Below are 15899 nucleotides of genomic sequence, written 5' to 3'. Positions count from 1 at the left end.
TGTTCCATTCGGTTTGGTACATTTTGGTGGTCGGCGCGGTGGTTTTCGGGGCGGTAATCTCGTAACGTGGCGGCCCGTTTCCCGTTACGATTATCATTCGAAAAGCGTCGGGATCGTGTGCATACGCGTGTGGCAAACCACGCGCGGAATTACATTGCACATTGATATTAGTATCGTTTCACCCACGCGGATTAATTAATTAAAACGCTCCTCCTCTGTTCGTCCGTCACGCGCCACCACATATGTGCCTGTGAGAGGCAACCTTGCGGTTTTGCAAGTCCTGCCGCTTTCGCGGCGAACGCGCAACCGGAATGTGGTGTTCACAAATGAAAAAATCATTTTTATTGGATTTATCAGTTTTATGAATAGGTAGCGTCTCACTTTTCTGATAAAAAAATAATATCTTAATCTGTGTCGATACATTAAACAAATTTCAATCAAATTGTTTAATTTGCGACACAAAAAGTTGCATTTTCGGAAAAGCAGTTCATTTTCTGCTAAGATAGATAAAATTTCAACCAAGAAAAATTACTTTCCTACCATTTAGGACTAATCTTAGACTAAAAAAAAACAAATTGTAAAAACAGTTGAATTTTCGATAAAAAAATGGATCCTCAGAGAAACATGTAATAGTTAATATTCAACAACAAGAAAAATGTTTAATTTTTAATCAAAAACAGTTAAATAAAAAAAAGACAAATTTCCAATAAAATAGTTGAATATTTAACCAAAACAGAATAATTTTTAGCCAAGCAGTTGCATTTTTAACTAAAAAGGATAAATTTTGAACCAAGAAGATTTATTTTCTACTCAAAAAAGAAGAATTTTTAACTAATAATGATCAATTTAAAAAAAAAAGGAATAGTTACGTTTTTACTGAAGGAAATTAATTCACAACGAAAAAAGAAGACTTTTTAGCAAAATATTTAGATAATTAGACAAGCAGAAGCAATTTTCAACTAAAATGATTAATATACAAAAATAGAATTGATCAAAAATACTTTAAAATCGAACCTAATAGTGGAATTTTAAACGAAAAATTCGATTTTTTAACCGAAAATATTAATCGTCTACAAACAGATTAATTAACCATAAAATACATGAATTTTTAAACAATTTTTTGAAACATTAACTTGAAGAGATGAATTTGCAGAAAACAGTTTAATTTTAAACCAGAAAATATATATTTTTAACCAAGAGTAATATTGTTGAATTTTTAGTTAACAAAATTAATTCTCAACTAAAAATTAAACGAATTTTCAACAAAATGGTTAAATTTCTAACTAAGGAGGCGAATCGTCGACCGAAAAAAGAAGGTTTAACAAACAAGATTTTTAAACCATATAGACGCATTTTTAACAAAAGAAAGAAAATTTGTATTAAATAGTTGAATTTTCAACTTATCAAAAATGGAATAGCTACATTTTTAGGTAAAAAAAAAATTAATTTTAAACAAAAAACAACTAATTTTCATCATAATAGTTCTATAAATTGAAATATATAGTTTCATTTTTAACCAAAAAATGTAAATTTAAACCAGAAAATATCAATTTTCAGCAAAAAATGTGACAGTTACATTTTCAGCGAAATTACATTTTCAAATAAAATGAATTATCTTTAAAACATGAGAATTTTCAAACAAGTACTTGAATTTTCAACTGAAAAAGATGGTTTCTTAACCAAATAGTTGAATTTTAAAATAAAACAGTTACTTTTTAAATAAAAAATGGTACAGTTTGAATTTTAGTTTAAAAAATTAATTTTTAACCAAAACCGAAATGAATTTTGAACAAAACAGTTAAATTTTTAACAAAGTAATTCAACTTTAAACTAAGTGGTCGAATTTTTTACCGAAAAGTATAATTTTTCAACCAAAAATTTGCATTTTCAACAAAGACTTTTTCATACAAAAAAAAAACTGTTGAACAAGAATAGTAGGATTTTCTTGCAGGTTCTATTAACTAAGCTTAATTTAAAAAAAATTTTAAGTTGTATTTTTAAGGGAAAGCATAAGAATTCTTTCAAAAAAGGTATAAAAGAGTTTATGAATGATCCCTTATTTGTTAAGGTAAACACATACTAGTATTAAATTGTTTTATCTCATTATTCATTGTTTCTTTGATAATTATCTCAAATAACATTTAAGTTTGGTATTTAGAAATAAGAAGGGTTCATGAAATGTGTGAACATAAAAAAAAAAGATAGAAGAATAAGAGACAAAATTTAAAAAAAAAGAAAAGAAAACTAAAGAAAAGGGAAAGCAAAGAAAAAAAATAAAATTAAAAAATAAAATTTAAAAGAAATTAAAAAGAAAAAGAATACACGAAAAGAAGAAAACTCACCTTTCTTTGCGTGGAGCAGATCGGCTGTGTCTTGAGGCAATGTACAGTGGCTCGGACTTAGACTTGGTTGTAAGCTTGGAAAGGGGCTACCAGGTCCGGACGGATACCTGAAAAGAAAAAAGACAGAAATTAATTTAAAGTTTGAATTATAACCTTTTCCTGGCAAGCGAAAGGTTTAAATGTTAGAGAAGAGTCTGGAAACTTTATAAGAATCGAGAAAAAAAATTATTCTTCAAGATTTACTAAAGCACAGTGCAGTAAAACGAGAAATTGGGATTCGAAAACTTTCGAGGCCGATTAAAAAAAAAAGTCACGAATTATTTATTTGAGTTCTGTTTATAGATATTCTTTCAAAAGTGTATCAAATTAGTACACGCATTCTCCAGCAAAAAAATATTCTAGTCTAAATTCCTTCATTTCTTTAATTGTTACAAACAAATTAATAGAAGTAACTTACATTTACTGAATTTCTGATGTTTGAATGCATTATTAATACTGATTAGGTCATTAAATTACGTAAAAGTAATAGTTATTTAACAGAAACTAAATTAATTTAGTTATTAATAATTAATTGCTAATAATAATTATTATAAGCAAATTCAATTATATCGTATTTTTAACAAGGAAATGTTTGTTTTCTAAGGAATCGCTCCTCTTCATCCCAAGTACTTGCATTTTCTACCAAAAATGATAATTCTTGATAGAATTTTTTAAGTATCAAAAACATTTTTAAAAAAAGTAAAAAATGAATATTTACCACGGATTGGGTCTCGGCCAGCCGGTGGTTTGTCCATTAAGTAGCCTTAATTTGTCGTAGACACTTTCCGCTGGACTGCCCGCACCCACACCTACTCCCACACCACCCACACCTTGCTGCTGCTGTTGGTGCTGCTGTCTCTGTTCTTTCTGGGCAGCTAAATTCCTCAAGACCCTGTTAATAGAGGATACCTAAAAACATAAATATAAATCCCCCATTATTTGATCAATTCAATAGATATAAATTTACTATTTCATTTAAACATTATTGAATGATTCTTTTTCATTCAAAATTAAGAAAATTTTAGTTCAAGTTGAATTGGCTAGGGACTATTTTTAACCATAATTCGGTTCAATTTCTACAAAGTCGATCACAGGCTATCCGACTTGTTTTTTTAGAGTTGGGTCAGGAATGATAGGACCTTGTAGGTCAAAAATAAGAATTAGGTCTGAAAATGGGATAGGCTGCTAGTAGGATATTTCACCCTTTTTAGAGCTGCATCAGGGATTATACGACCTTGTAGGTCATAAACAGGGATTATCTCTGGAAATGGGATATACAACTTATAGGATATTTGATCAGGGATTATAGAGCCATGTAGGCCACAAATAGGGATGAAGTCTGGAAATGAGATAAGCTGCTGGTATGATATTGGACAATCTTGTAGAGTTGGATCAGTAATTATAGAACTGTGTAGGTCATCAATAGGGATTGAGTCTGGAAATGGGATAGGCTGCTGGTAGGATATTTGACAATTTTGTAGAATTGGATCAGGAATTATAGAACTGTGTAGGCCATAATTAGGTATTAAGCCTGAAAATGGGATAGGCTGCTGGCAGGATATCTGACAATTTTGTAGAATTGGATCAGGAGTTATAGGATTTGGTAGAGCATAAATATGGACTGTGACAGGAAATAGGATGGGCTACCTAAAGGGTCAGGGCCAGGGTATTTGAATTCATTTTTCAGTGTTTAATCGAAAATTATAGAAATAAATAGGGATTGGGGCTGGAAATGGGATATACTTCTTTTATGACATTTGATTTGATCAGGGATTATAGGATCTCGTATATCATAAAAATGTTTTAGGTCTGAAAATGAGTAGAATATTTGAATTGATTTCTCTAAATTGAATCAGGAACTATAGGACTTTATATTTCATAAATAAGGATTGAGTCTGGAAATGGGATAGGCTATACTTGTAAGATATTTCCGTTTTTTTGGAGCTGGATCGTGGTTTATAGGACCCCGTGGGTCATAAATAGGTATTATATTTAGAAGTGGGACAGACTGCTTGCAAAATATTTGAACGGAATTTTCAGAGCTCGATCAGGAATTATAGGATCTTATAGGTCATCAAAACTGAAAAGGGATTTGGTCTTGAAATCAGATAGGCTAATTGTAAGATATACCAATGTAGTTTTCTGATTTTGGTCAGGAATTATAGGAGCTTACAGGATACAAATTGGGATAAGGGCTGGAAATGGGATATAATAATTACAATGGGATATTTGAAGTTGGATCAGGTATTATAGGACATTGTAGGACACTAAATAGTGATTTCATCTGGGAACGGGACAGGCTACTTGTAGGATATTTCACTTATTTTTAGAGCCGGATCAGGGATTATAGGACATATATAGGGATTTAATCTGGAAATGAGATATATTACTTATAAGATATTTAGAGCTGTATCAGAAATTATAGGACCTTATATTTCATAAGTAGTGATTAGGTCTGAAAAGGAAATAGACTACTAGTAGGATATTTCACTTTTTATACAAATGTATCAGGAATTATAGGCCCTTGTAGGTCATAAATAGGGATTAGGTTTGGAAATGGGACCGACTACTTGCAAGATATTTGAACGAATTTTTCAGAGCTGGATCAGGAATTATAGGACCTTATAGGACATACATAGGGATTTAACCTGGAAACGGGATATAGTACTTGCAAGATATTTCGAGCTGAATCAGGGATTATAGGATATTGTAGGTCATAAATATGGATTGGGTCTAAAAATGGTATAGGCAAATTGCAGGATATTTAAATTGATTTTTCTGAGCTAAATCAGGAATTATAGGACCTTGCATGTCATCAACAGGGATTAGCTAATTCCAAAATATTTTAATGGATTTTTCAGAGCTGGTTCATCAATTAAAGGACTTTATAGGGATAAAATAGGGAGTTAGGCTAGCAACGGGATATATACTACATATAACACATTTAGAGCTGAGTCTGGGATTATAAGACCTTGTAGGTCCAAAATAGGGATTAGGTCTGAAAATGGGATAGGCTACTTGAAAGATATTTGAATGGATTTTTGAGAAGTGGATCAGGAATTATAGAATCTGATAGTCAATAAATAGGGAATGGGGCTGAAAGTGGGATACATAACTTATAGGATATTTGATCAGAGATTATTAGGCTGTGCAGGCCATAAATAGGGATTAAGTTTGTAAATGTGATAGGCTGCTATTAGGATATTTGACCATTTTTTTAGACTGGGATCAGGAATTATAGGATTTGATAGTGCATAAATATAGCCTGGGGCTGGAAATGGGATATGCTCCTAGGTATTAATTGGAATATTTGGATTCTCTCAAAATTTCTTTAAATCTTTTAAATTCTAATAAATACATTAAATTTATTTAAAACTTTAAAGTTCTTAGAGGAAAAATATAAGTAAAAAAAAGAATGAATTGGATTTGGTTGGTTGCCTTCTCATTTTTCCTTCCTCTTTTTTATTTTTGTCCGGAAATTTTTTTGTAGGACTTTTCTTTCTTTCTTTAAGAAGGATCCTTTTTTTAAATACAATAGGAGAATTTTATGGTTATTGTCTTTTAAATCTTTAAAATATTGAAATCTTTTGAAATTTCGATTTTTGAGATGTCGAATATGTAATAATTGCAGCCAATTATTGAAGAAGTTGCTATATAAAATTGTTCACTCTATACAATTATTTTATAATTCATGCATCTATTCCCAAGAAACTAAACTTGTTAATACTGCTCCCATTTTCAGATTTCGATTCATTACTCAAGAGAATAGACAAAATAAAAATAATTGTAGTACCAATGTCCTTATTGACATATAAATTTGTCAACTTCTCGTCAAGTGCAAATAAATGTAAACAAACAAAATTTAAAAAATTAAAAAATTTTGAACTTGCAAAAAAGTTGTGCCATGTGGTACCTAGAGACTCTCGAGCGGTAGAAGAGAAGCGAATTTTTCTCCTGTCGGATTTATAATAAAATACGTGATAGGTTGTATGATATGATGTATGCAGTGGGTGAAGGGGAAGATTCTGCCCGATGAAATGCGACGAGAACGGTAATTAAAATGATGCAAGGTCCCAGTGCTTCCACACGGGAGTTAATTACCACTCCCGTCAATTATATTTGTCTCGTGGCACTCCAAGGGGATTCTAACTCGATGAGGTGTACGAGTACGTATTTCACACAGGGAATTTTTATTTCATTGGGTACTTAGCCACTTATCCAATGATACACCAGTATCGCGAAATACAAGAAAAATGTTGAAATCTTCATATTTTCCTTGCTGCCCGCCAGTTTAAACAATTTGAAACCTTTCAGAAAATACCGCAATTGATTAAAAAAACTTTATTGAAACTAATGTCCTGGCGCGCGCACAGTGGGCTTAATCGGGAAATTACTCTTCAAAATCACCTACAGTCTACAATTGAGGTGACAGAGTAGAAGAATTGTCCACACGGGACAATCTATCGATAAAAAAAAAGTTACATTCGAAAAACTTGTCGGCTGCGTCAAACTAAATACTAAGGTATATTTTATTTTAGAATTTGGTAGCTTTTTCTTTATCGACGGATTGTCCCGAGTGGACAATACTTCGACGCGGTTTCGAGCGCCCTCAATTCTTAACCGATTTTCAACATTTTTTATATAAGTGATCAGCAATAGCTGAATAAAAGCTTCTATGGATTAAATTTTTTCATTTTTATCGTTTTTGATTTATTATATAAATAAACAAAGAGCAAAAATGAGAAAATTTTTAATTATTTTCTATCTTTAAATAAATAACTTAATTAATTTCATTCTCGACGAAAATGAATGTTTTTTTTATAAATAAACAAATATGACGAAAAAATGGTCATTTCATCTATTTGACGTTTCCTGTGCTCGTCAATAACATGAAAATTGTTTAAAATCATATATGTTTTATATAATAACGTTAGATAAAGATATTCCAATATTATGTAATAAAAGAACCAAAAATTTATAAACAAATTATTTGTTCAAAGAATGGATTTTACGATTTTCTATCATTTTACGTTTTTTAAAGATATATTGCAAGAAATTTAAATAAAAGCAATATAATGATAAAGAAATTTCTTGCTAAAATTATTATTGTTAATATTATAAACAAATTCAATAAAAAAATGCATTAATTAGCCATTTTTTGATAGAAAAATTTGTTTTTTTGATGTAATTTTTAAATTAGGAACCTCATGATAATTTCAGAAAAATTAATAATTTGTTGATAAATTTAATGATTTTTTAAACAAATTTTATTGATAAAATGCATTATTTGGGCATTTATCGACGGAAAAACTCATCTTTTTCAATGTCAGTCCTTTTAATTGGGAACTTTACATTTGGGCATTTGTCGGCGGAAAAAGTCCTTTTTTCAATGTCAGTCCTTTTAATTGGGAATTTTACGATAATTTTGGTGATCTTGATAATTAATTGATTAATTTTATGTTATGTTAAACAAATTTAAAACTCTGGGAGAGAAACTTTCTTCAGACTCGAGGGTGTCCCGACTTTTCATATGTTATAGGATTTATTTATAACAATTATTAAATGTATCGATCAATTATTCCTTGTATTCAAATCCTGTTGTGTTGGCCAACTGTAAGTACTGAATTAAAAAAAAACGTTTTTCTGAAATTAAAAGGACTGACTTTGAAAAAAAACGAGCTTTTACGTCAACAAATGTCCGAATAATGAATTTTTAAATTAAATTTGTTAAACAAAAACATAAAATTAATCAACTAATTATGAATGTAATTGAAATTATTGTAAAGTTCCCAATTAAAAGGACTGTCATTGAAAAAATGAGTTTTTTCGTCGACAAATGCCTGAATAATGCATTTGTTTCTTAAATTTGTTTAAAAAATCATAAGATTTATCAACAAATTATGAATATTTCTGAAATTATCATAAGGTTCCTAATTTAAAAAAATTGACATGAAAAAAAACGAATTTTTCTGCCGACAAATGTCTGAATAATGCATTTGTTTGTTAAATTTGTTTATAATATTAACAAGAATAGTCTTAAGAGAAATTTTTTCCTTAAAATATTGTTTTCATTCATATTTCTTGCATTATAACTTAAAAAAACCTTAAATTATTGAAAATGATAGAAAACACATTCTTAAAAAATAATTTCTTTATAAAATTTGGTTTTGTTTGTTGTATCGTGATGGAATATCTTTATATAATGTAAATCTATGAAACGTCGGCGATTACAACCATTTGCCTGTTATTGACGAGCACCGGGAACGTCAAATAGAAAAAATCGCCATTTTTTCATGATATTTATTTATTTATAAAAAAAATTTAAAAATTAAAAATTAGGCGCGACAAATTTTTTTGAAATTTTATCAGCTTTTTTTTAAATAAAAAAAAAACATTCAAATCGGTCCACAGGTTCAGCCGGGATCGTATTTTGAACCAAAAAAAATACTTTTTCCCCACTGGGGGGCGGTGTGTTTAAACTTCTGCCCTGGATGGGTCTAAATCCCCAGAGTACGCCAGAGTATTTGTAAACGACGACTTAATTAATTTTTTTTCGCGCCATACCTTTTCTGTGTGCTTTTACGCGTTTGCGGGATACATAATACATAGGTATAGGTACTTGCGTAACGAGAAAAAGCGGGACCGGCGGGCATAAATTACCGGACTATCGGGAGCAGAAGAACGTCGCTTTAGTTACGCGGGAACTCTTTTACGGCTTCTCCGGGATTTATACGAGCTGTAAGTGACAGCAGCACGGAGTGCCTGCGAGAGGAAAAGAGTGAGAAGGAAATCGTCCAAGAGAGACAGCGAGCCACTCGGAGAAAGACTGAGCGAAGATAAATAAAAGATTCGAAAATAAGGAGAAAGAAAAAGGCTAGGGAGAAAGACAGGTACCCAGTGCAAACTCTGCAGTGCCAGATCAGACTTTTCAAATTTCAACCATCAGAAATTCTATTATTCTCTTCAATTTTACATTTCTTTTTAAACATTCATTTTTTGCTGAATTCTCGGGGAGGCGCACAGTGGGAGGAAATGCACTTTTTTCGTTCAAAAATGTCCAGAGCCTTCAATTTTGGTCCGATTTTCATTTAAAAACTATAAAGTTAATTGAATTCTGCAGAGCTTAATGCTCTGAACTTTTGTCTCGTCTATTTGTTTATTAATAATTTTTTTCACTTTAAGTATGGAAAAACTGAAATTTGGTATATAACAATTTTTTAGGCTTTTAATAACTGATTAGGTAAACTTTCTAGTGTCTCAAATGAATGTTTATGGACTCATAGAATACAAATATTGTGTTTATTGTTAGATTTATTTGTTATAAACAAATTTCATGAACAAATTAGAAAATAGTCTTATTATCGGTGAACAAGATTTTCAGCTTGCTAAACGTGCTTCATGTTAATCATGGAATGACATTTAATTACAAAACTAATCGAAACGTAGATAATAACCATTGTTATAAACAATTCTTGTGGCAAAATATTTATATTTGAGAATTTTAAAAATTTTAATTTCCTATTCAATCGCTAAACCGACTTCAGGTATTCCTTAAAGTAATAAAAATGTAATAATATTTGACCAAATATAACATTAAAAATTTTTATAAGCAAATTATATAAATAAATTCAAAATTTTGGCCCTTTCGCATAGAAAAATAAGTATTTTGCACTAGAAATGTTCTAAGCTGCTGAAAAATGATTGCTAGTCACAAACATATTTGACAAATCAACAATAACCATTGTTATAAATAATTCTCGTAACAAGATTTTCAAATTAAAGGTTTTATCCAATTTTAATTTACTTTAATTGCTAAAATGGCTACGGATATTCCTAAAATGTATCTTTGGTAATATTTAGTCAAATATAACAACTTAAATCCTTATAAACAACTAAGATAAACAAATTCAAAATGTTGGCAGTTTCACTTGGAAAAGGCCGAGTTTTCAATCGCAATAGATTAATAATGAATCATAACACTACATGCAAATTCGAAATTTTTTATCTTATTTGTTTACAAATATTCAGATTGTTACATTTTACACAACATTATCGAAGATATATTATTTTCAGGAATATCTGTACCTATTCTGCCCATAAAAATAAATTTAATTTAATAAAACCTTAAGTTTAAATATTTTGTCACAAGAATTGTTAATAACAATGGTTATTGTTAACTTTTATAATATTTTTCTGACTAGCATTCTAATAGCTTAAAACATTTCCAGTGCAAAAAAAAATTTTTCCATTTGAAAGGACCAACATTTTTAATTTGTTTATCTAATTTGTTTATAAAAATTTAAATTGTTATATTTTATCAAACATTATTAAATATTTTTAATTTTTAAAAATACCTGAAGTCGTTCTGGCAATTGAAGGAAATTATAATTTTTTAAAATCTCAAATTTTAATATTTTTCCATAAGAATTGTTTACAACAATGCTTATTATAAACTTTTAAATTAGTATTGTAATTAAATGTCATTCCTGCCTTAATATGAAGCACTTTTAGGGAAAAAAATGTTTTACCGATAATAAAACTATTTGTCAATTTGTTCGTAAAACTTGTTCATAACAAATAAATGGTATAATAAACAAATTATTTGTATTCAATGAGTCCCTAAACATTTATTTAAGACAATATAAAGCTTATAAAGTTTTTTTGAACGAAAAAAGTGCACTTTCTTGCACTGTGTGGTGATTTGGCGGACGATTTCAAATTTTCGGTCATTTCCCGCTTTTCTGAGTCTAGTTTTTCAATTTTTCCGGGCCACCGAAAGTAACATATTTATATGGAATAATTGAATTAACATTAAGTTTTAAATTAAGAAAATCAATGTTTAACCAAAAAAATAAATTGTCAACTAAAATTGTGAAATATTCAACTAAGCTAATGTTTTACTAATAAGAAAAAAAAATAAATAAAATAGCTCATTTTTCAACCAAATAAATACATTTTTAATTAATATGTCGAATCTTAAAAAAAATTCACCAAAAGAGTTTCTTTTTGAACCAAGTTTTATTTCTAACCTGAAAAATAAAGTTTTAACTCTGATAATAAATTTTCAACTGGAATACTTGAACTTTCAACAAAATAAAACAATTTTTAAACAATGAGATTAATTTTTAAATAAATAAAGGAATTTTCAATTTAAACTAGAAAATGTCAATTTTCAACTCAATATTGAATGATTAAATTTTTAATTAAAAAAGTTACCTTTCAACCAAGCTGATCAATTTTCAACTAAAATTATCAATCTTAAACAGGAATATTTAAATTTTATACGTATCGAAAACATAAATTTTGAACTAATAAGATTAATTTCCTACAAAAAAAGATTAATTTTTCACAAATTACATGAACTTTAAACGAAAAATAGTTTAATTTTTAAATAAAAAATATCAATTTGTAAACCACATATAGTTAAAATTTAATCAAAAAAAGATAAAATTTCAAAGAAAAAAAGAATAGTAAAATTTTCCGTTAAAAATTTAAGTCTTTACCAAAAAAAATTTTTTTTTCAGAAAAATAGTTAAATATTCGGTAAAAAAATTCCTCTGCATCCAAAGAAAAAACCGGGTTTCATACAAATAGCTCGTTTTTAAACGAAGGAAATTAATTTTTATAAAAAATGATGAATATTAAATTGAAATACTTTTTAAACAAAAAGAAGAATGTTTAAACAAGAAGATTAATTTTCAAAGAAAAAAATTTTTTTTACCATGAAAGTCGATTTTTTAATCAAATACGTAAATTTTCAAAAAAATAAATGGATTCTCAAGTTAAAAAGACCAAATTCCTTCAAAACTGTTACATTTTGAACTAGAAAAGGTCAAGTTTCCACCCAAAATGGAAAAGCTAAATTTTCACTTGAAAAAATTAACTTTAAACGAAACTGATGAATTTTTGTTTAAAAAAGATGAAACTTCAACCAAAAATAGAAAAGTTGATTTTTCTGTTAAAAATTTAATTCTTAAACAAACAAAAAATCGGATTTTCAGAAAAATAGTTCTATTTTCGGTAAAAAAGTTTCTTTTCATCCAAAGAAAAAACAAGTTTTCAATCAAATAGCTCATTTTTCAAACTAACAAATGCAATTTTAAATTAAATGATGAATAATAAATTGGAAAGCTTGAATTTGCAACCAAAAAGAAGAATTGTTAAGCAAGGAGATTAATTTTTAAAGAAAAATATTATTTTCTACCCAAAAAATTGCTTTTTTACAAATAAAAGTCGATTTTTCTAACAAAATACGTGAATTTTTGACGAAATAAACAAATTTTCAATTTAAAAAATCAAAATTGCTAAATTTTGAGCTAAAAAAGGTCAATTTTCCACTCAAAATTAAACGGTTAAATTTTCACTTGAAAAAATTAACTTTCAATGAAACTGCTGCATTTTTAACTAAAACTATGAATCTTCAACCGAAATAGTTGCATTTTATACTTGTCAGTTTTCATCCAAAAAAGATAACATTTCAAGCATGAATAGAATAGTTGAATTTTCCGTTAAAAACATATTTTTTAACTAAAAAAAATAAATAAATAAAACGGATTTCCAGAAAATAGTTAAATTTTCTACTGTAATAGTTAAATTTTTAGTTGAAAAATTGATTTGCAACAAAGTAGTTACATTTTTAAAAAGGGAGAATTTTTAATTAAAAATGAAAATGTAAATAAAAATTTTATTACAATTCAGAAATATTTCTTCTTCGAAATACCACTTCTACTCTAAAAACTGCTTGAAGTGATCTCTTTTTATAAAACTTGGAAGAAGGAACTTTTAAATTGTGTCGAAGTTTGACTTGGATTGGATTTTTTAAACTCTTTTCTTATTAATCCAGTTTTAATTCTTTAAGAAAATTCGCGTTCCATTTCAAAAATTCCTGTTGCAATTGAAATCCTAAAATAAGAACTATAATTATTTTCACTCATATGCCCTGCAACTGTAGGTAAATTAAAAATCAGTTTTCTAAATTGATCAAAATAATTAAAATAATCAAAACTTTAATCTAGCTACGATTAGAAGTAAATATCTGGTTTTTTAATTCGTTTCCCGGTCATTTTCCATTTTTTTCCCGGTCAGGCAACTACCCAGTGATTTCCCGATCAAGTGACCACTTTGATTCTAAACTTTTTGATGGTTTAAAAGTGGCGGGCCGTCAGCATTTTCACAAGAAAGAAGGTCAATCTTTAGCTTTCAGTCATTTTTAGACAGTTTTGAATAGTTAAACCCTCTGCCCGCCAGAAGATTCTCGAAAATTGGTGTTATTTTCCTATTTACAGCTCGAGACGTGAAGAAAAGAGCGGTTTTAGAAAATTAAAAGACTTGAGAGACTTTATTTTCACCTGCTGGATAGAAATTAGATGGTTGTGGGATTGGCCGTGGGATATCACGTTCCCTGGGGTTTGTTAGACCCCGTTCTGAACGTCAGGGGTTCACGGCGTTGAAACGGGCTGACACATCTCGGACCCCCGGAGTGTCATATCCCTCGCTCGAATCATCAACTTCAGCCCCTCACCTCGTGAAAACCACACGACAGCTCTCTCGTGAATTCAACGTCCTTCTGACGTTCGAGTCACTTATAATGTCCTTTTGATCCTCGGAAAGTTTTCTTCGCGAGAAAGGATTTTTCCATCTTTTAGACCTCAGAAATTACATCAAAACAAACTCCCGAAAATAGATCCTCAGAATGAGAAAAATGAGAATGGAAAAATTGGAAAAACATTAAGCGGATGCAAAGTGTTCTTCAATCAATCATAGGCATCATGAAAACGTCAACCAAATTTTGTATCCAAGTTGACCCAAAACCACCTTGGTTTTGCACACTGTACATTTTTACATTGTAGATTTTGTAGATTGTACCTTTTATACATTGTAAATGTTATCATCTTTATTAAAAAGGGATGTATTCACTATGCAATGATATAGTTAAATGTCTATTTTCTTCTCACAGAAGAAAACATATCATATAGTCTCTTTTTAAGTCCCTAACAAGTTTTTGAAGCCAAGCAATATTTGTCAGTTTCTAGAATTTCATCACGACTTCTACTGCCAACATCCTTATCCTTATGATCATAGACATGTACCGCTTTGTTGTGGACCATCTCCTATATTTTTTAATCTTAAAGAAAAATAAGGAAAGGACAAAATTAATGTTGCGATTTGAATACCATTTATAATTAGTGAAAGTTTAAAGTCTGAAACAAACTCTATTAAGGGAATCTTGTTGAGATTACTCAATTTCATTAAAAGAATATTTTCATTTGTTTGAATCTGCTATGCCATAGCTTGATATGTGTTTTTCCTCCTATTAGAGCAAAACATTAGCCTTTTTTCAAATCTCCATAAGTTTTTTGAGACATGCAATCACTGCCAGTTTCTAGAATTTCTGCACGACTTTTACTGACAACATCCTCATCCTTATTATCATAGACATGTACCACTTTATTCTGGACCATCTCCTATATCTTTTAATCTTGAAGAACAATAAGGAAAGGACGAAATTAATGTTTGTCATATGTTTGACTACACTGTTAGAAAAATTTCGATTATAAATTTAATAAAAATTTATATGTAGTCATTTGCATAAACGTTAGTTGAAATTTAATATACATTTAATATTAAATGTAATATACAGGTCGGAATAGCAGCGTGCTTAAAAACTAAAAGTGTTTTTATTTCTTTAAATCTTGTTCAATATTCGCAATTAAAGTAATAACCTAAAATTCATAGATTTAAATGCTTTTTATGATTAAAGTGCAACGCATGGGTGGAACTTTTTCCAAAATTTGACCTAAATGGTGCAAATTTATTGTGTGTACAGTTGATTCTAGTTTAAGTATGTTGTTTATTTTCGTACATACACATTTCGATTTAAAATTCAATGTTATTTTTGGTTGATTGGAAGAATGTACAATGTTTTATCATGAAAAATAGAAAAATATTGCTAAATTTATTCTGATTTTGTGTGAAACGAAATTATCTGAGTGTATTATGTATGCTTGAGATATAAATTTTAATATACATTAGTATTTTAATTTTAATAATTTTTTTAACAGTAAATACAATGAGATAAATTGATATGTTTCTTTTTTCCCTATAATAGAGCAAAACATTAGTCTCTTTTTAAACCTCCGCACAATTTTTTAAAGTTATGCCGTCACCGAAAGTTTTTAGAATTTCATCACGACTTCTACTGACAACATCGTTATCCTCTCCTTATTATCATAAATATGTACCATTTTATTTTGGACCATCTCCATTTTTTTTATTGTTAAAAATAATTAAGAAAGGAATAAATTGATGTTACGATTTGCATACCGTTGACAATGAGTACAAGCTTAAAGTGTGAAACAAACTATAAGGAAATTTTGTTGAAATTACTTAAGTTGCATAAAAGATCAATAATTTCAAATGTTTGACTGTGCTGTGACATAGCTTTTGATATTTTTTTCCCTATAGAAAAAAACATTAGTCTCTTTTCAAACATCCATAAGTTTTCAAAGCCATGCAATA

At 28.9% G+C, this 15899-nt stretch overlaps 1 protein-coding gene across 1 annotated transcript in view; it reads right to left on the bottom strand.

Moving 5' to 3' along the window:
• LOC117172605 (paired box protein Pax-6-like) overlaps positions 1-15899 on the bottom strand; it is a 125377-nt gene that overhangs the window by 45473 nt on the left and 64005 nt on the right. The window contains exons 4-5 of the mRNA XM_033360696.1: positions 3100-3290; positions 2343-2449 (exon numbers count right to left, since the gene is read on the bottom strand). Of these exons, the coding sequence (XP_033216587.1) occupies positions 2343-2449; positions 3100-3290 (298 nt within the window). The remainder of the gene's footprint in view (positions 1-2342; positions 2450-3099; positions 3291-15899) is intronic.

Source organism: Belonocnema kinseyi, chromosome 5 (assembly GCF_010883055.1).
Source record: "Belonocnema kinseyi isolate 2016_QV_RU_SX_M_011 chromosome 5, B_treatae_v1, whole genome shotgun sequence".
Classification (NCBI taxonomy): Eukaryota; Metazoa; Arthropoda; class Insecta; order Hymenoptera; family Cynipidae; genus Belonocnema; species Belonocnema kinseyi.
The sequence above is the reverse complement of the archived record's forward strand: the minus strand, read 5'-3'. Positions and strand labels throughout refer to the sequence as shown.